This window comes from Rhinopithecus bieti, unplaced genomic scaffold (assembly GCF_001698545.2).
Source record: "Rhinopithecus bieti isolate Rb0 unplaced genomic scaffold, ASM169854v2 scaffold_35885, whole genome shotgun sequence".
Classification (NCBI taxonomy): Eukaryota; Metazoa; Chordata; class Mammalia; order Primates; family Cercopithecidae; genus Rhinopithecus; species Rhinopithecus bieti.
In genome coordinates, this window is record NW_016815776.1 from 1,459,079 (window position 1) to 1,475,806 (window position 16,728).

At 43.5% G+C, this 16,728-nt stretch overlaps 1 protein-coding gene across 7 annotated transcripts in view; it reads left to right on the top strand.

Moving 5' to 3' along the window:
- NMNAT3 (nicotinamide nucleotide adenylyltransferase 3) overlaps positions 1-16,728 on the top strand; it is a 111,295-nt gene that overhangs the window by 82,008 nt on the left and 12,559 nt on the right. For 5 of the 7 annotated variants that reach the window (XM_017853680.1, XM_017853681.1, XM_017853682.1 and 2 more), the window contains exon 3: positions 16,420-16,603. The exons of the other annotated variants lie outside the window; for them this stretch is intronic. In XM_017853680.1, the coding sequence (XP_017709169.1) occupies positions 16,420-16,603 (184 nt within the window). The remainder of the gene's footprint in view (positions 1-16,419; positions 16,604-16,728) is intronic. 7 annotated transcript variants of the gene reach the window in all.

Sequence of the window (16,728 nt, forward strand, 5' to 3'; positions counted from 1 at the left end):
GGCATCTTTCATACCCGCTGGTGACTTTCTCTTCTTATTTCTGAAAAGCAGTTTAGCAAGATATAGCAAAACACCCCCAAACTTTTCAAGTCAATAATTTTCTTTCTGATAATTTATCTTTAAAAACTATCCAAGACCTGGAACCAAGATCTACAAAGATAGTCATACTTGGATTCTAACGCAAATTTTTTAAATATATTTTTAGTCTGTATCATTATGTACCTATTAAAAGTGATGGGGTTTTTTTGTTTTGTTTTGTTTTGTTTCAGTTGCAAGATTTAATAGAGTGAAAACGGAGCTCCCATCCAAAGGGAGGGGACCCAAAGGGGGTTGCTGTTGCTGGCTCAAATGCCTGGGTTTAATATCCCGATCATTGTCCCTCCCACTGTGCTCTCAGGAGATAGATGATTGGCTATTTCTTTACCTCCTGTTTTTGCCTAATTAGCATTTTAGTGAGCTCTCTGATTGGTCGGGTGTGAGCTAAGTTGCAAGCCCCGTGTTTAAAGGTGGATGCAGTCACTTTCCCAGCTAGGCTTAGGGATTCTTAGTCAGCCTAGGAAATCCAGCTAGTCCTGTCTCTCAGTACCCCCTCTCAACAGGAAAACCTAAGTGCTGTTGGGGAGGTTGGCCGATGACCACTTTAACTGCTTCCTGCTGAATTGGGGTGTAGTAGGGGTTGTGCAGTTGAGACTTCCTCAGGCGGGGTGCCTTTGATGTCATTAACTTGGGAGCATGGGCTAGCAGGCCGGTCCAGGGGTCTGCAGTAGATCTTAGTCATGGACTGCATTTGGGGCTCCATTTGAAGAACCATTTGTAGTTTTATAGCTTCAATTCCGGAAGAGACAAACTTAGCAAGGAGGTTAAAGATACAGGGATTGAAAGGTATGGCCTGCAGTGCAGGGGATTATTTCTTTGGCACACTTCACAGGCCGCTTGATAGTTTTGAAAAGGCCTGGTCCTGTAAATAATGACTTGGCCGTCTGATGGGTGTTATCAGTGCCTAAGTGAAAGGTTTGGTGAAGGGTTTTAAGTAATTTCCATTGGTTAGCTGTAGGCAAAAGTATTCCCTTTTTCAGTGGTTAGCCATCCTGAGAGGAGGAAACTATGTCCTCGTGAGGTTTCCCATTCTACTTTTTCTGTTGAGTACTGGGGCCTGGTTTCCTGGAGGGGATTACCCCATACTAGGGGTCCTTCTACAAGCATTTCTAATGGAGGATCCCGCCTTGCGGCTCTTTTGGCTTTAATATTCACTTCATAGTTCTCTTTTATTTTTCTTTTTTTTTCTTTTTGATGACCCCAACAGTGGCAGACTGTCACCTCTTTAGGTTTCTGTACAGCCAATAATAATCTCCTAATGGCTTCCTCATGATTGATAGGTGTTCCCTCAGAAGTTAGGAATTCCCTTTCTCTCCATATTGCTGTGTGGGCGTGGAGGACTAGGTAAGCAGACTTAGAGTCTGTATATATTTACCCTTTTTCCTTCTCCTAATTCTAGTGTCCGGGTGAGGGCTGTTAGTTCTGCCAGCTGAGCACTAGGTCCTGGAGTGATGGGATTACTTTCAAGTATTCCATTATCACTGACCATTGCATACCCCGCTTTTTGAAGTCATTTTTCTACAAAGGAACTTCCATCAGTATACAAGTTGAGGTCGGGAACAGTCAAGGGAACCTCTAGAAGGTCCCCTCGAGTGGCGTAGGTTGAGCAATGACTTGTTGACAGTTATGTTCTGTCTTGTCTTCATCGTCTAGAAGAAATGTGGCTGCATTAAGAGACTGTTGCACAACTGCACAGTCACAGCACTGGCCCTTCAAGTAATAGAGCCTGATATTTAAGTAAATGGTTGTCTGACAGCCACAAGTCTCCTTTAGCAGTGAGTATGCCATTCACATCATGAGATGTCCACACAGTAAGATCTCTTCCTTGTATTATTTTAGCTGCTTCAGATACAAGGACTGCTACTGCCACTACTACCTATAAACAATGAGGCCAACCCTTTGCCACTACATTAGTTTCCTTACTCAGGTATGCCATGGGTTGCAAGCTCATCCCTCGGACCTGTGTAAGGACTCCTAGAGCTATTCCTGTTTTTTCTGTGACATATAAAGAAAAGTCTTGCCCTGTTGGCAAGCTTAACACTGGGGCTTGAGTTAGGGCCTTCTTTAGGACCTGGAAAGCCACTTCTGCTTCAGGTGACCATCTTAGTAAATGGATATTGGCTTTCTGAGTTTCCTTAATTAGTATATATAATGGTCTGACTATTTCGCTGTACGTGGGAATCCATATTCGGCAGAAGCCTGTTATGCTAAGGAACGCTCTTAGTTGCTTTAGGGTTTGGGGATGAGGATAAGCCAGTATAGGCTGGATACGTTCCTCACTAAGGGCCCTGGTGCCTTTGGATAATTTTAGCCCTAAGTATTTAACCTGCTGTGAGCAGAGCTGAGCCTTCGGTTTGGAAACCTTGTAGCCATAGGTAGCAAGGAAATTTAAGAACGCTTGGGTGGCTTGATGGCACAGGGTTTCTGAACGGGTGGCTAAAAGTAAATCATCCAGGTACCAAAGGACAAGAGTGTCCAGGTATGAGAATTGGCTTGAGTCTCATACTTGGGCTAATGCCTGGCCAAATAGTTGGGGGCTATCACTGAACGCTTGGGATAAAACAATCCAGGTGAGTTGAGACGTTGGGTTTGAAGGATCTTCAAAGGCAAACAAGAATTGAGAGTCAGGATGTACAGGGATGCAGAAAAAGGCATCCTTAAGGTCCAGGACTGTAAACCACTCTGCTTCCTCTGGTATTTGGGAAAGCAAAGTATAAGGGTTAGGTACAACTGGGTATAGAGGGACAACGGCCTCATTGATAATCCTGAGATCTTGCACTAACCTCCACTGTCTGTCGGGTTTCTGTACTCCTAAAATTGGAGTATTGCAGGGGCTATTGCATGGTTTTACTAGGTCTTGGGCTTTTAGGTCCTTAACACTCTTTTGGAGTCCTTGTTGGGCCTAAGGGAGTAGGAGTGTCCAGGAGACAATTAACTTCCTGGCCTTCAATGGTCAAGCATACCTGGGGCTCTGTGAGGGTGATGGCATGGGCTGGCGCTTGCCCTGGGCACCCTCAGTCCCGCTGCTGGATTATCTGGATAGTGGCTTCTGACTCAGAGGACCTTTGTCTCCTGGGGCAGTGGGCCTTCCAGTGATTCCCTTGACATAAGGGACAAGGACGAGGGGGTGGCTTACTTCTACTTGGACAATCTTTTTAGAGTGTCCTTGTAGACCGCACTAGAAGCAAGGCCTATTAGGCATTTGATTTGCCCAGCTTTTCCCTTTTCCAGAGCCTCCAAATTCTGCTTGGCTGAGGGCCATGACTAAAGCGGTGGCCTTTTATCAATCCTGTTTGTCCCATTCCACCTGATCCTCCTGATCTCTATTATAAAAAACAGAGGTTGCCAAGTTCAATAGGGTTTCTAAGTTTTGCTCTGGGCCTAAGGCAGACTTTTGAAGTTTTTTCCTAATGTCTGCAGCTGACTGAGTGATAAACTTATCCTTTAAGATTAGTCGGCCTTCGATAGAGTCAGGTGACAGGGAGGTATGCTTCCTCAATGCCTCCTTTAGTCTCTCTAGAAAGGCAGTAGGATTTTCTTCCTTTCCCTGTGTTATAGTGGACGTCATTGAATAATTCATAGGCTTCTTCCTAGTTTTCCTTAGTCCTCTAGCACGCAGGTTAGCAAATGTCTGCGGCACCAATCTCTATGTTCTGATTCTGTGTCCCAGTGAGGGTCTACACTGCCTGCTGGCCTGTGGGGAATCTCTCTTTCCTCTGTTGTCATCCTATCATTGACCTGACAGCTACCAGAGATCACCAAACTCTCGGGCTGCAGTTATGGCGGCACTTCTCTCATTTGAGGTTAGTGTCAGATCTAGCAGTAACATTATATCTCTCCATGTCAGATCAAAGGATTGTCCTAACCCTTGTAAAACATCAATATAGCCGTCAGGGTTATCTGAGAATTTACCTAGGTCTATTTTAATTTGCTTGAAGTCTGAGAGAGAAAAAGGTACATGCACTCTAGCTGGGCCGAATTACCCTCCTCTCACTGCTTGGAGGGGGTGTAATCGGGGAATATCGGCACTCTTTGGTTCATTGTTTACCCCTTTGTCTATCTCCTTTTGGACCATTTGGGTTGAAGGGGGGTCCTTATTAGTTGGGGAAGGCGTCAGGGGGATGCTGGGGTAGGGAGGTAGACTCTGAGGGCTTCCTGTAGGGCATAAATCACACTTTTTACATAATTGCGAGTTGTCTCTTAATGAAAAGAAAGTTTGTACATATGCCACTTCACTCCATTTGCCTTCTTTTCTACAAAGGAGGTCTAGTTGCAAGATGGTGTTATAATTTATACTTCCCTCAGAAGGCCAGGTTTCTCCCCCTTGAAGAGGATATCATGGCCAGGTGGTACTGCAGAAGAATATAAGTCATTTCTTTCTTAGCGTCTGAGGGCCAAATTGGTCCCAATTCTCTAGAATACATCTTAGGGGTGTTTTTGCCTTGGGGGGAACATTTCCCATCTGAAAAAAGAACACAGGGATGCCAGCACCCCTAGTCATTTTCCGATGAGCATTAGTCCTAGAGCATCCTCTGTGGTCCTAATGCTTATTCCTTTCCAGGGTGTGTAACCACCCATGGACCTCTGCTTATTGGATTAGTTACTCTTACCGATGTAGCAGTCCTGCACCCCTTTTCCCGCCTTTCTTGACCACAAATAAAGGGCCCTAGGCTGCTGGATTCTTGTGGTCCTTTACCAGCGTGTCCAACATTGGCTTTGTGCTCAGAAGTGAGCTCTTTTCGAGGGTGCGTAACCACCCAAGGACTTCTGCTTGCTTGTCGGGTTAGTTACGCTCACCAATGTAGCAGTCCTGCACCTGTTTTCCCGCCTTTCTTGACCACACAGAAAGGGGTCCAGGCTGCTGGATTCTAGTGGTCCTCTACCAGTGTGCCCAATATTGCCTTTGTGCTCAGGGGTGAGTCCTAGAGCTGGGCTGGGTTCCTGAGTATTTCATAACAACCCAGCTGCCCCATCAAGATGCAGTCCCATAAAAGCAGTTCTTATGCAAATTCATTTCAGAGAGGGTATAGGTAACGTTTTGAGTCAGGATTGAGATAGTCTTTTGATTCTGTAAGTACACAAAGGCTTGGCTGAGTGCAAACGGCTCACATGTTTGAGGAGATCAATCATTAGGCAATTTTTCTAAGTCTGCTTCCACAAGAGTCTGTATCAATTACTGAATACCCATTGTGGTTTTTTCGTCAATCACCTGGGAGGAACCATCTATCTCCTGTCCTGAAGGGAGTTCCTCTTAGGTCTGGTCGGACCTTTGTATGGTAATTAAGATTTAAATCCCCTGTTAGGAAATCTGTTGGGTTACAGGAATTATCAGTGGTTGGTGTTAAATTACCTTTTTTTTTTTTTTTTTTTTAACAGAATAGCCCCATATGTTAAGATTTTGAGTTAGTAAGCTACCTTTTGCTTTTTTGACTTAGAATAATTCTGAACTGGTGAGGTGTGCTAACAATGAGGTTTCCTCCAAAAGTTACTTTTCTACTTTCTTCTGTTAGCAAAGCAGTTGCTGCTACAGATTGAATGCCACTACAGATTGAATGGGTTACTGGGTTAAGGATTTTTGATAGGAAAGCTATGGGTTGTCAGTGGTCTCAGTGTTTTCAGGCTATGCCCTTGTTTACAGTGACAACAAGGTAGTATTGGAGTATTATAGGATCATGGAGAAGACCTTCAATTATCAATTATAGGTTTTAAATTTACCCTTGCTTTTAGAGGAATAGGGCACACTGGGTTTTTTGTTGTTGTTGTTGTTGTTGTTGTTGTTGTTGTTTTTACTACTTTTATCTTTCTCTTTCTTTTACTCTTTGACTCCCTCTTTGTCTCTCTCTCTCTCCTCCGTCTCTCTCCCTCTCCTCTGTCTCTCTCTCCCCTCCATCTCTCTCTTTCTTTCCTCTGTCTCTCTCTCTTCCATGTATGTGTCTCTCTCTCTCTCTTCCTTGTCTCTCTCTCTCCCCTCCTCTTAGCCACAAACTTGGGGCCCTGGCAAGGGTGGTGGGGAATGGGTCCCACATAACTGCCCATGTCGAGAGTTGTATGTCTAAATTGGGAGGGACACCAGGGACAAGACTCCCTGGGTTTATAGCCTAGATGCCTAAGGACTCAGCGTAGAGCTTCCTTAGATCCCTTTGGAGATACAACTTGCTAGAGGAAATGAAAGTCTGAACCTTTAGTACCTAGGAGGCAGGGATCAGAGGAAGTAGATTCAGAGATAAGGAGAATTTTGGGGCTACCCTCTCAAGAAAGTCACAGTCAGGACCCAGGAGGTATGGGTCAGAAGGAAAGGTAGGGGTGCATGCATGGGCAACTGTTGAGTAGAGACTTCTGGCTGCACCATGATCTCAACCAGCTACTGCCAGGAGTTTGGGACAACAGCTTTCTGCCTCTAGTCAGCCCTCAGCTTCCCCAAGAAAATTGAAAGTGGAAGCTGGCTCCAGGCAGACCAATGTCCCCAACCCAGAAGGGTTGAGGGTTGTTAGAAAGCCCTTCCCCAGATAGCCTCACACCTGAGTCTTAAGTCCTGCAGCCACACAAATCGTTTTTAACTAGCTGACAGGTGCCCGGTATTTTCCTCCAATTCTGAGGAAGGATAGGACAGAATAGCAAGCAAAAGTGGTCCCATATTACTCACTGCTTTGGAGGTCCCATCTGGGTTGCCAAAATGTTACCAGGGCGTCCTTGCTCCCTGAGCTCCCAAGATGGTGGCGGGCTGCTTCCAAAATGGCAGCGGGCCACTTCCAAGATTGTTGCAAGCCTTGTGGTCTCTGACCTGGGGTTCTTGGCCTCACGGATTCCAAGGAATGGAATCTTGGGCCATGCAGTGAGTGTTATAGCTCTATTAGAAGCCATGGGTCACGGAAGAGAACCGTGGAACCCAGTGACTCAGCTCGATTAGTGTTCAGCTTGATTAGGACAAACCCGGGCACTTAGCCGTGCAGAAACAATGGCAAGCCTTTAGCCCGATCGAGAGCTGCAATGGGCGCCTCGCTGGATCAGGAGCACAGCAGACACTCTGCCAGATCCGGAGGAATGGAAGTCAGTGAGGGATCTGCAACAGCAGCAAACAGCAGTGGTGGACAGCAAGCAAAAGCTCAGCTCGAGCCGTAACAAACACGGACCAGAAGAGTGCAGCTGCAACATTTAACAGAGTGAAAACAGAGCTCCCATATAAAGGGAGGGGACCCAAAGAGGGTTGCCGTAAAGTGATGTTTTCAAGAGTGCTAATGACCAAGAAGAACACTTATCATATAATCTAAATAAAGAAGATATAAAAATGAATTTACATTATTTGAAGAAAAATATACAAAAAAATACAAAATGAACTATAATATAAACCATGTTAACCTCTTAGATATGTTTTATTAACTTTTTATCCTTCACACTTTTCAGTAGACTGTAGTATTTCTACAGTGTGCATTAATTTTTAAGCTTATTTTATATATCATATTTATAAATTTATTAGATAATAAAAGTTGTTACTCTAAGGCTTATAGTGTTATTTGTTCCATCCTCATTTCTAATTCCTGGTTCCCAGAGCAATCACTTATGCCTCTTTCAGATGTTTTCCCTGGTACTTGACTCCCCATTTCTAAATAACAAGCTTATACTGTTGTATCTTGTTTTTTTCAGATTTAGATAATATATCTTGGCTTCCTTCAGGAAAAATGAAGATTTCACTCTCTCACACCTTCACCCTCCCATTTACACCTCGCCTCCACCACGTGCTCCCAAATTGATTAGCTCATAACTTTGGGTTCAATTCATATTACTGTTCACATTTATGTCTATGAAAATAGTGTCAACAAAACCATGCAGTGCACTATGATTCCATTGCCTCTCATATAAACTTTGGGGTTTTTCCTAGAGTTAATAATTGTTCACTTATTTGTTGCCTTAGTTCCTTATGCCTATCATTAATTCAGTCCCAATTTTACCAAAAGATCTCTAAAACTCTTCTTAGTACAGACAAATTAATCAGGTGATCTGTCTGTTCCATTTTTTGTCTGCCCATATCCCTCCTAAAGCCCTCCAGGTCCTATCTGGACATCCAGCTCTGTGTACCCACTATACTGTCATCCTGGGATTACCTTTCACTGTCTCCCTGGGGATTCTCTGTGCCTGTTTCCTGATTCAAAACCCTTGGGTTTCTTAGATCCCATGTCTTCTTTTCTGCTTTTGGGTTTACTCTTTTATTTGGGTGGTGGAATGCATCCTCCAGCATCTTTGTGAAAAAAGGGTATAGAGGAGGTAAATTTTCTGAAACCTGGCATGTACGAACACAACTTCATGCCATACTTCAAAGGGCAGTAAACTACAGCCCAGAAGCCAAATCTGACCCATATCCTATTTTCATTTATGTTGTGAGCTACAGATGGTTTGCTTACATTTTTTAAATGGCTTCAAAAATTATGCAGCAAAGTTTGTGTGTAGTCCATAAAAACTGTATGTGGCCTGCAAAGCCTAAACTATTTACTATCTGTCCCGTAATAGAAAAAGCCTGCTGACCCCTGTTCCAATTGGTTGGTAGCTTGGCCAAATGTAGAATTAAGGTTGGAAATTATTTTCCTTTAACATTTTGAAGACTTCCCTCCACTGTCTCCTGGATTCAAGACTTGCTGTTGAGAAATCCAACGCTATCCTGCTTTCCAAGTTCTGTATATTAAACCTCTGGTATCTCTTTTGAAACTTTTAGGACCTTCTGTTTAAACCTACTGTTCTAAAATTTTATAAGGTTTTGCCATTGTGTGAATCTTCTTTTATGCCAAATGCTGATTCTCAGAGGACCATTGATTCTGAAAATGTATGTCCTTCTAGTCTGGGAAAATAGAATGTCTTATTTATTTGATGATTTCTTCTGTTCTCCTGTTCTCTTTCAGAAATTTCTATTAGTTCAATGTGCACCTCATAGATAAAAGCTCTAGTCTTTTCTTCTTTGTAGTATACAATTCCTGCATACAATTCCTGAAAATCCTGCATACAATTTCTGCATTGCCTTTGTATCCTCCAAGTTCCTTTGCTCCTGGTAGCTGTTTTAGTCTCTGTCTTTCATGGTAAGCACCTTTCCAAAATTTGTCTCTTCCTAGACTGTCCACTCATGTTTGCAGATCAGGCCCCAGATGCAGGCTAGAAGCTGTTGATGTGAGTGTAAAGCTGGTAGGCCTCACTGTTATATGGTCAGGTTCTAGGTTCAAGACCCCCAAATGTGTATAGATGTTGGTGTCTTCTCCTAGGTAGGTCTGTTCCCCAGAGAGACATTCTGGGAAACATACTTAATCTTTCTGTCTTAAAGATGTTACTTCCCCGTACTCAACTGTGCCTATATTTGAGAATGAAGGTTCTCTCTGGTCCAACCCAGGCAGAAAGCAGATATCTGCGCTTCTGCCACAATGGGAGGATAAGGTAGGCGATTGAAGGCTGGGGTGGATCTAAGGACTCTTCAGACAAACTCTCAACTGGCCCTCCTGTTTTCAGGCCCTCTGGCACCCCCACCTGGAAAGGTTCTTGGCTCCTCCAGTTCCTCAGCCACTCTGGGCCTCTGCTACTGCGCAGCTTGCCTCTTACGCCTTCCCTGCATGCAGAAGACTCTGCTTGGTTTGTTACTGTTTTTTTTTTTTTTTTTTTTTTTTTTGAGATGGAGTCGCGCTCTGTCGCCCAGGCTGGAGTGCAGTGGCCGGATCTCAGCTCACTGCAAGCTCCGCCTCCCGAGTTCACGCCATTCTCCTGCCTCAGCCTCCCGAGTAGCTGGGACTACAGGCGCCCGCCCCTCGCCCGGCTAGTTTTTTGTATTTTTTAGTAGAGCCGGGGTTTCACTGTGTTAGCCAGGATGGTCTTGATCTCCTGACCTCGTGATCCGCCCGTCTCGGCCTCCCAAAGTGCTGGGATTACAGGCTTGAGCCACCGCGCCCGGCCTGTTACTGTTTTTTATCAGCTCTCCAGTGTCCAAAATGTTTTGCATTTTCCCAACTATTGTCTCCTTTTGCACTCTCTTTGCTCTTGTGATTTCATACTTTGTTTATTCCTTTATCATTTTATTAGTTTTCAGAGAGGGTGGAGATAAACAAGGAATTCTATCTGTAAGGATGGTATATCTTTGTTCTAACTGACATGCTCGTCGTGTTATCCAGAACAAAAAGACAAGTTCATGTCCTTAAGGAGCGCTCAGTGTCATGGGAAAGGCACAGGCAGATGAATCATGTTCATACAGGTGCTGTAATGGAGATGTGTCTGAGCAGCAGAGGGTCACAGGAGAAGTATCTGCATCTAGTAGGGGAGAAACTGGGAGGGTCACTGGGATTGTGGCCAAGAGCAGTGGGGAAGGGAAAAGGCTCGGACTTATGACCATTTGGAGGGCAAGAAGGAGTTTTAGATCAAATTGTTATTTTTATTGACTCTCTTCTCCTGGGTATAATAAAAAGCATTGATTTCTCAATGCAGGGCCTGCCCTATCAAGATGAGCTAAAGCATCACAGGTGACACCTGGGTATCCAACATACCCAGCAGAGCTGCCTGGGGAGAGCCCTGTCCTTCCACCATTTTCTTCTATAAAACAGAAATTAATGTGAAGGCTAAATGGAAATTGCTCAAGAAAGTCAGCACCCAACAGGAGTTAGTCCTCTTAGCCCCCATTCCTTTTAAACAGGAAGAGAAAAAGAAGTAGCATGTATGTCCCATGTATAATATGGAGCTCAGATGTGCAGAAAGATCACTAACTTTGCTTTCTGTAACATTCAACTTGATCTTAAGCCACCATTCCATGAATTGTGAAAAAACGTGCCACTTCAAGGGGTTCTTGAAGTTGTGAACTTTTTAATGTTCAGCTTAGTCTTTTACAGGTTAGTTATTAATCAAGTGCATTTTTTCCTGCCTACCTCCCCAAGAGTGCATTAAGCATCCTGGATGGCTTAGCATCCTGGCTTCCAAAAAAGGGCAGCTGCCCTCACTACTTTCTAGCCAAGGGATCTGTCCTTAATCTTAGGCACTGGCATCTATCCACTGTCACTCTACTATTGAAGCTTCCTTAGCTTTTCTTGTCTCAGGCATTATACCCTGCTGTCTGGATCTGTGCCTAGGCACCCCCTGGTACTGCCAATGCCATAGTCCCTGGCCTTGGACTGTACTCCCTATACCCTGTATCTACCCGCTAGTAGCCCAAGTACCTGCTGACTGCTAATTCTCAGCCTCCTTCACTATTCCTCTCAAGGAGACTTAGAATTGCTGTGGATCTGTGCCATGCCCTGCCAAAGCTGAAGGAGAGTGTTCCGAAGCCCTCTCTGCTATACACGCCACATGCCATTTCTACCCTGTCAGTGCCGTTCCGTATTGGCACAGGGCAGTGCAAGGTGGTCTTCCAGAATTCCAGGTGGGAAGCAAAATGTAAACTCCACTGCTCTACCATTGCCAGATTTAACTGGGCCTCTTAACTATGCCCTCCCAAACCCCAATATAAATTAGGTTTATCTCTGCAGGTTATGAGAATATAGAGAGCAGGCCTAATGCCTGTCTAAACTGTCACCACAGACATTGTCTATCAGGTTATTCTCTGCCCTTCTGCCCATCCTTCCACCTCACCTCATCCTCAGGCCCAGAAGGGCCTTTTGTTTTTGTTTTCACATTCTTTTCTTTTTACTGCTCTGTGGGCTTTAGTGAAACTGTGCGTTCTGATTCCCTGGGTTTTCTGGTTCTTGATTATTTTAAGAGTAACTTTTGGAACTTAAATAAACCTTTTCTTTCTCAATATAGCCTGGCTCTTTTAAATGAAAGCTTTAACCTTCACAAGCATTACCTCTGAAATGAGTTTCAAGAGCCAGTTGTGAGAGTCAAAAACTGAATATGACCTCCTTGCTCTCAGCTGGGTTCTGCCATCCCCTTGAAGGAGGGAGTACCTCAGCCCTCAGGAAGGAGAGCCTGAGCCTGCCAGGATTACCATGCATGGAAAATGCTTCCAGTTTCCAGAGGGGCAGGCTACACTCTTAGGATCAACTTTCCCATTACAACAACAAAAACTGGTGGGTAGAACGTTTTCCACACTTCACCTTTTTTTAACTTTTATTTTGGGTTCGAGGGTACATGTGAAGGTTTGTTTTGTAGATAAACTCATGTCACAGGGGGTTTCTTGCACAGATTATTTCCTCACCCAGGTATTGAGTTTAGTGCCCATTAGTTGTTTTCTCCGCTCCTCTCACTCTCTACCGTCCACCCTCAAGTAGACCCCAGTATGTGTTGGTCGCTTCTTTGTGATCATGAGTTCTCATCATTAGCTTCCACTTGTAAGTGAGAACATGCAGTATTGGTTTTCTGTTCTTCTTCTCTTTAGCAAACTTCACTTTTAAAGCTAAAAAACTGAGAGATAAACACCTGTAACCAGAGAGGTTAGCAGGCTATGGGAGCACCAGAGCCACTGGTGCCCTGTGAGCACTTGCCAGGACTGCTCACTTAAGCTGTGAATCAGCAGCCATGCAAGTCGGGAAGAATAGAATTCAGAGACTGGATCCCTTCCAAGCTGAGAGGCCTCAGAGTTGACTTCCCACAGGGAGCTATACCCCCAGGGGTAAGGTGAACTAGATCTTAATTCACCTTTTCTCCCTAATCCTAGAGAACTTCTGAGAAGCCTTAGTGCCTTAGTGTTGAGACAAGCAAAAGAAGAAAAGTGGAAGGATAAAATATCCCTAGGAAGAAGTAGCCACACACGAGTCCTTCCTCAGATTTGAAATTCCCATCCTGGATTAGCCAAAAAAACTCAAGCCAGGAATTTGATTTCAGGTTATTCATGAGCTTTAGTAACTCTAGGTGCCTGACAAAAGCAAATATGAAGTGTCTCTGGAATATCTATCTTAGATCTGGAGGATCCTTCACAAATAACTGCTCAGGGGCATTCACCAGAAAACATACAAAAATAACTAGGCACAAAAGAAAATAATATGACTAAGAACTATCAGAAAAAACAGACAACAGAAATAAACTGTACAGACTTTGAAATTGGCATTGTATGATACAGATTTTAAAAGTAGCATTTATGTCTAAAGAAAAAAGAAACTATAGAAAGTCGCTTACCCCAGATTTGATGAAAACTCATCAGAATTTATAGATATTATGACCAAAATAAACAAAATTAAAAGTTTATTGAAAGCCCATTAAATGTGTGCACACCAAAAACAGGATCCCAAAATACATGGAGCAGAAACTGATAGAGCTGAAAAGCAAAATAGACAAATTCGCAATTACAGGTAGAGACTTCAACACCCCACAACTGCCCATTACTGCTGCTAGACAGAACTACTGGACAGAAAATCAGCAAGGGTATAGAACGAAAGACACTCAACAACAGCATCAAACTGATGTGTAATAGAACTCTCCATCCAACAACAGCAGAATATACATTTTTTAAGCACCTATGGAATATTCACTAAGATAGATCATATTCTGAGCTATAAAACAATCCTGAAAATGTATGAAATGAAAGTTGAAAGTACTAAAAAGAAAAACAGAAAATCCACAATCATAGTGAGAGATTTTAACATGCCTCTGTTTATAACTAATAAAAGCGGCAGACAAAAAATAATTAGAACGTAGATTTAAGCAAAACAATTAGTAATCTTGACTGAATGGACAGAACATTACATTTGACAACCATAGAATATGCATTCTTTTTAAGCACACGTAGGACATTTACCAAAACTCACCATTTACTAGGACATAAATATCAACACGTTTCACAAGATTGAATCAATATGGAGTATATTCTTTGACCACAGTGCAACTAAGCTAGAAATCAATAACAAAAAGATAACCAGAAATCACAGTTTGGTAATTAAGAAAAATACTTCTAAATAATTCATAGATCAAAACAGATGGGTAATAATGGAAATTAGAAAATGCTTGGAACTGAATGATCATGAAAACATTACATATCAAAATTTGTGGGATTACTTAGAGGGCAATTTTATAGCCTGAACTGTATGTAGTAGGAAAGAAGGATATGAGGGCGATCTGGCTGCGACATCTGTCACCCCATTGATCGCCAGAGTTGATTCGGTTGATCTGGCTGGCTAGGCGGGTTCCCCTTCCTCCCTCACCGCTCCATGTGTGTCCCTCCTGAAGCTGCGTGCTTGGTTGAAGAGGATGACCATCCCCGATAGAGGAGGACCGGTGTTCAGTCAAGGGTATACAAGTAGCTGCACTCCTCTGCTAGAACCTCCAAACAAGTTCTCAAGGAAATAAGCAGACTGCAAATTAAGTTTAGGCGTACACCACAAGAAGTTAGAAAAAGAATAGCAAAATAACACCAGTAGAGTAGAAGGATAGAATTATTAAAAATAAGACCAGAAATCAGTGAAACAGAAAGCAGACCTTCAGTAGAGAAAACCAATATGCCAGAAGTTGCAAAGAACCAACTAAGAAAATGACAAGCCTCTAGCAATATTGCCCAAGGATAAAGAAAGAAGTCACAACCAACATTAGGAATGAAAATGGGCATCACTGCAGATGGTTCAGATAAAATACATTAAACAGATAAAAGAATATCATAAACAACGTTATGCCTGTAAATTTCAAATTTGAGATATGATGAGCAGAATCCTGGAAAATGTAAGTGGCCAAAATCATGAAGAAGTGAAAATCTGAATTATAATCATTAAAGAAATTAAATTAGTAGTCAAAAATTTGACTACTGAGTCTGCTCCCACTCAGGATGAGGCACTGGAGATATTTATCACCTGCCTGAATCCAGGCTGCCAGGTGGTGAGCGTCTGTCTATATGTGCAACACCACTGCTCTCTCTTATCTAGGAATGTACCAGGTCGTCCAGGGTATCATCTCTCCTGTCGGTGACAGCACAAATTAAACTCTAGCCTCACAAAATTTCACTGGTGAGTTCTACAAAACACTCAGCAAAAAAAAAAAAAAACGTTGTTTCAGGCTGGGCACAATGGCTCATGCCTATAATCCCAGCACTTTGGGAAGCTGAGATGGGTGGATCACTTGAGGTCAGGGGTTGGAGACCAGCCTGGCCACCATGGCAAAACCCTGTTTCTACTAAAAATTAAAAAATTGGTTGGGCATGGTAGCGCATGCCTGTAGTCACAGTTACTCGGGAGGCTGAGGCAGGAGAATTGCTTGAACCCAGGAGGCGGATGTTGCAGTGAGCTGAGATCACACCACTGCACTCCAGCCTGGGTGGCAGAGCAAGACTCTGTCTCAAAAATAAAGTTATTTCAGTCCTAACACAAGATCTGTTACAGGATTGAAAAGAACTCTCCAACACTTTTTATGAGGCTAGCATAACCTTGATACCAAAACCTGATTAGGGCAGTGAGAGAAAGGAAAATTATAGACCTGTCTTACTACCTAAAAAACAAATTAGCAAAGTGAACCCACCAGTACACAAGGTAATATATCTTGGCCAAATAGGGCTTATCTCAGGAATGCAGTGTTAGTTTAGGATTAGAAAATTAATCAATGCAATTTACTATATTAACTGAGTAAAGAAGAAAAAAAATCGCACAATCAAGAGTTGCAGAAAAACATTTAATAAAAGTCAACATTCATTTATGGCAGGCACTCTTAAACTAGAAATAACAGGGAATGTCTCGTAACAACATATTTGTCAAGATAGACTAGGCTAGCTGCAATAATAAATCCTCTAGTTTTAGGAGCTTAACACATGAAAATGTATCTCTCACCAGATGAATCCCATGTGGGTTTAGAAGATCTACAGAGCAGTTATCATAGTGAGCACAGTCCATGTCTATTTCAAAGTACACTTTCCCATTCCATTATCAGCACATTCCTCCCAGGTCAGTGGTGGCTGTGCAGTCCATCTACAGCCAATACCCACCAACCCTAGTTCACACTAAAATCTCATCCTTTTGTCCTTCATCCTCAAAATCCCCATTTGGGCTAAGAAACTATATATAATTTTCATCCTCACATAGAGGGCAAAAATAGTGCCCCTGTTAATTCCTAGAGGAGGGGAAGTCATGCTGTTCCTCAGCTATATCCTGATCCTAACTGTCCACACTGCTGTATGGGACCCTTGCCTGAGCTCCACCCTCACAGCCTTTGTCTCAGCAGAGAAACCTTTCTCTCAGTGCTCCCTGGGTTGTAGAAGACTCTAGAGGAGAAGCACACGTTCACTAAGGTAGTGCCTTTACCCTTGCCTAAAGGAGCTACCCTTTCTGCCCCATGAGAGAATGCCAGAGTCTACTCCCACTCACAATGAGGCACTGGAGATATTTAGCACCTGCCTGAATTCAGGCTGCCAGGTGGCGAGCATCTGTCTGTATGTGCAACACCACTGCTCTCTCTCTTACCTAGGAATGTACCAGGTCATCCAGGGTATCATCTCTCCTGTCAACGACAACTATGGGAAGAAAGACCTCGCAGCTTCTCATCACCGAGTGGCTATGGCCCGGCTGGCCCTGCAGACATCCGACTGGATCCGGGTGGACCCCTGGGAGAGTGAGCAGGCACAGTGGATGGAGACAGTGAAGGTGCTGAGGTAATGGTAGTCACTCTACTGTGTGATGACCAGAGGTCACGGGAGATGTCTGCAGAGCCTGCGGGGTAAAAGATAGGGCAGATTGTGGGGCTGGGTTTCTGCCAGGCCTTCTCAGCAAATATCCA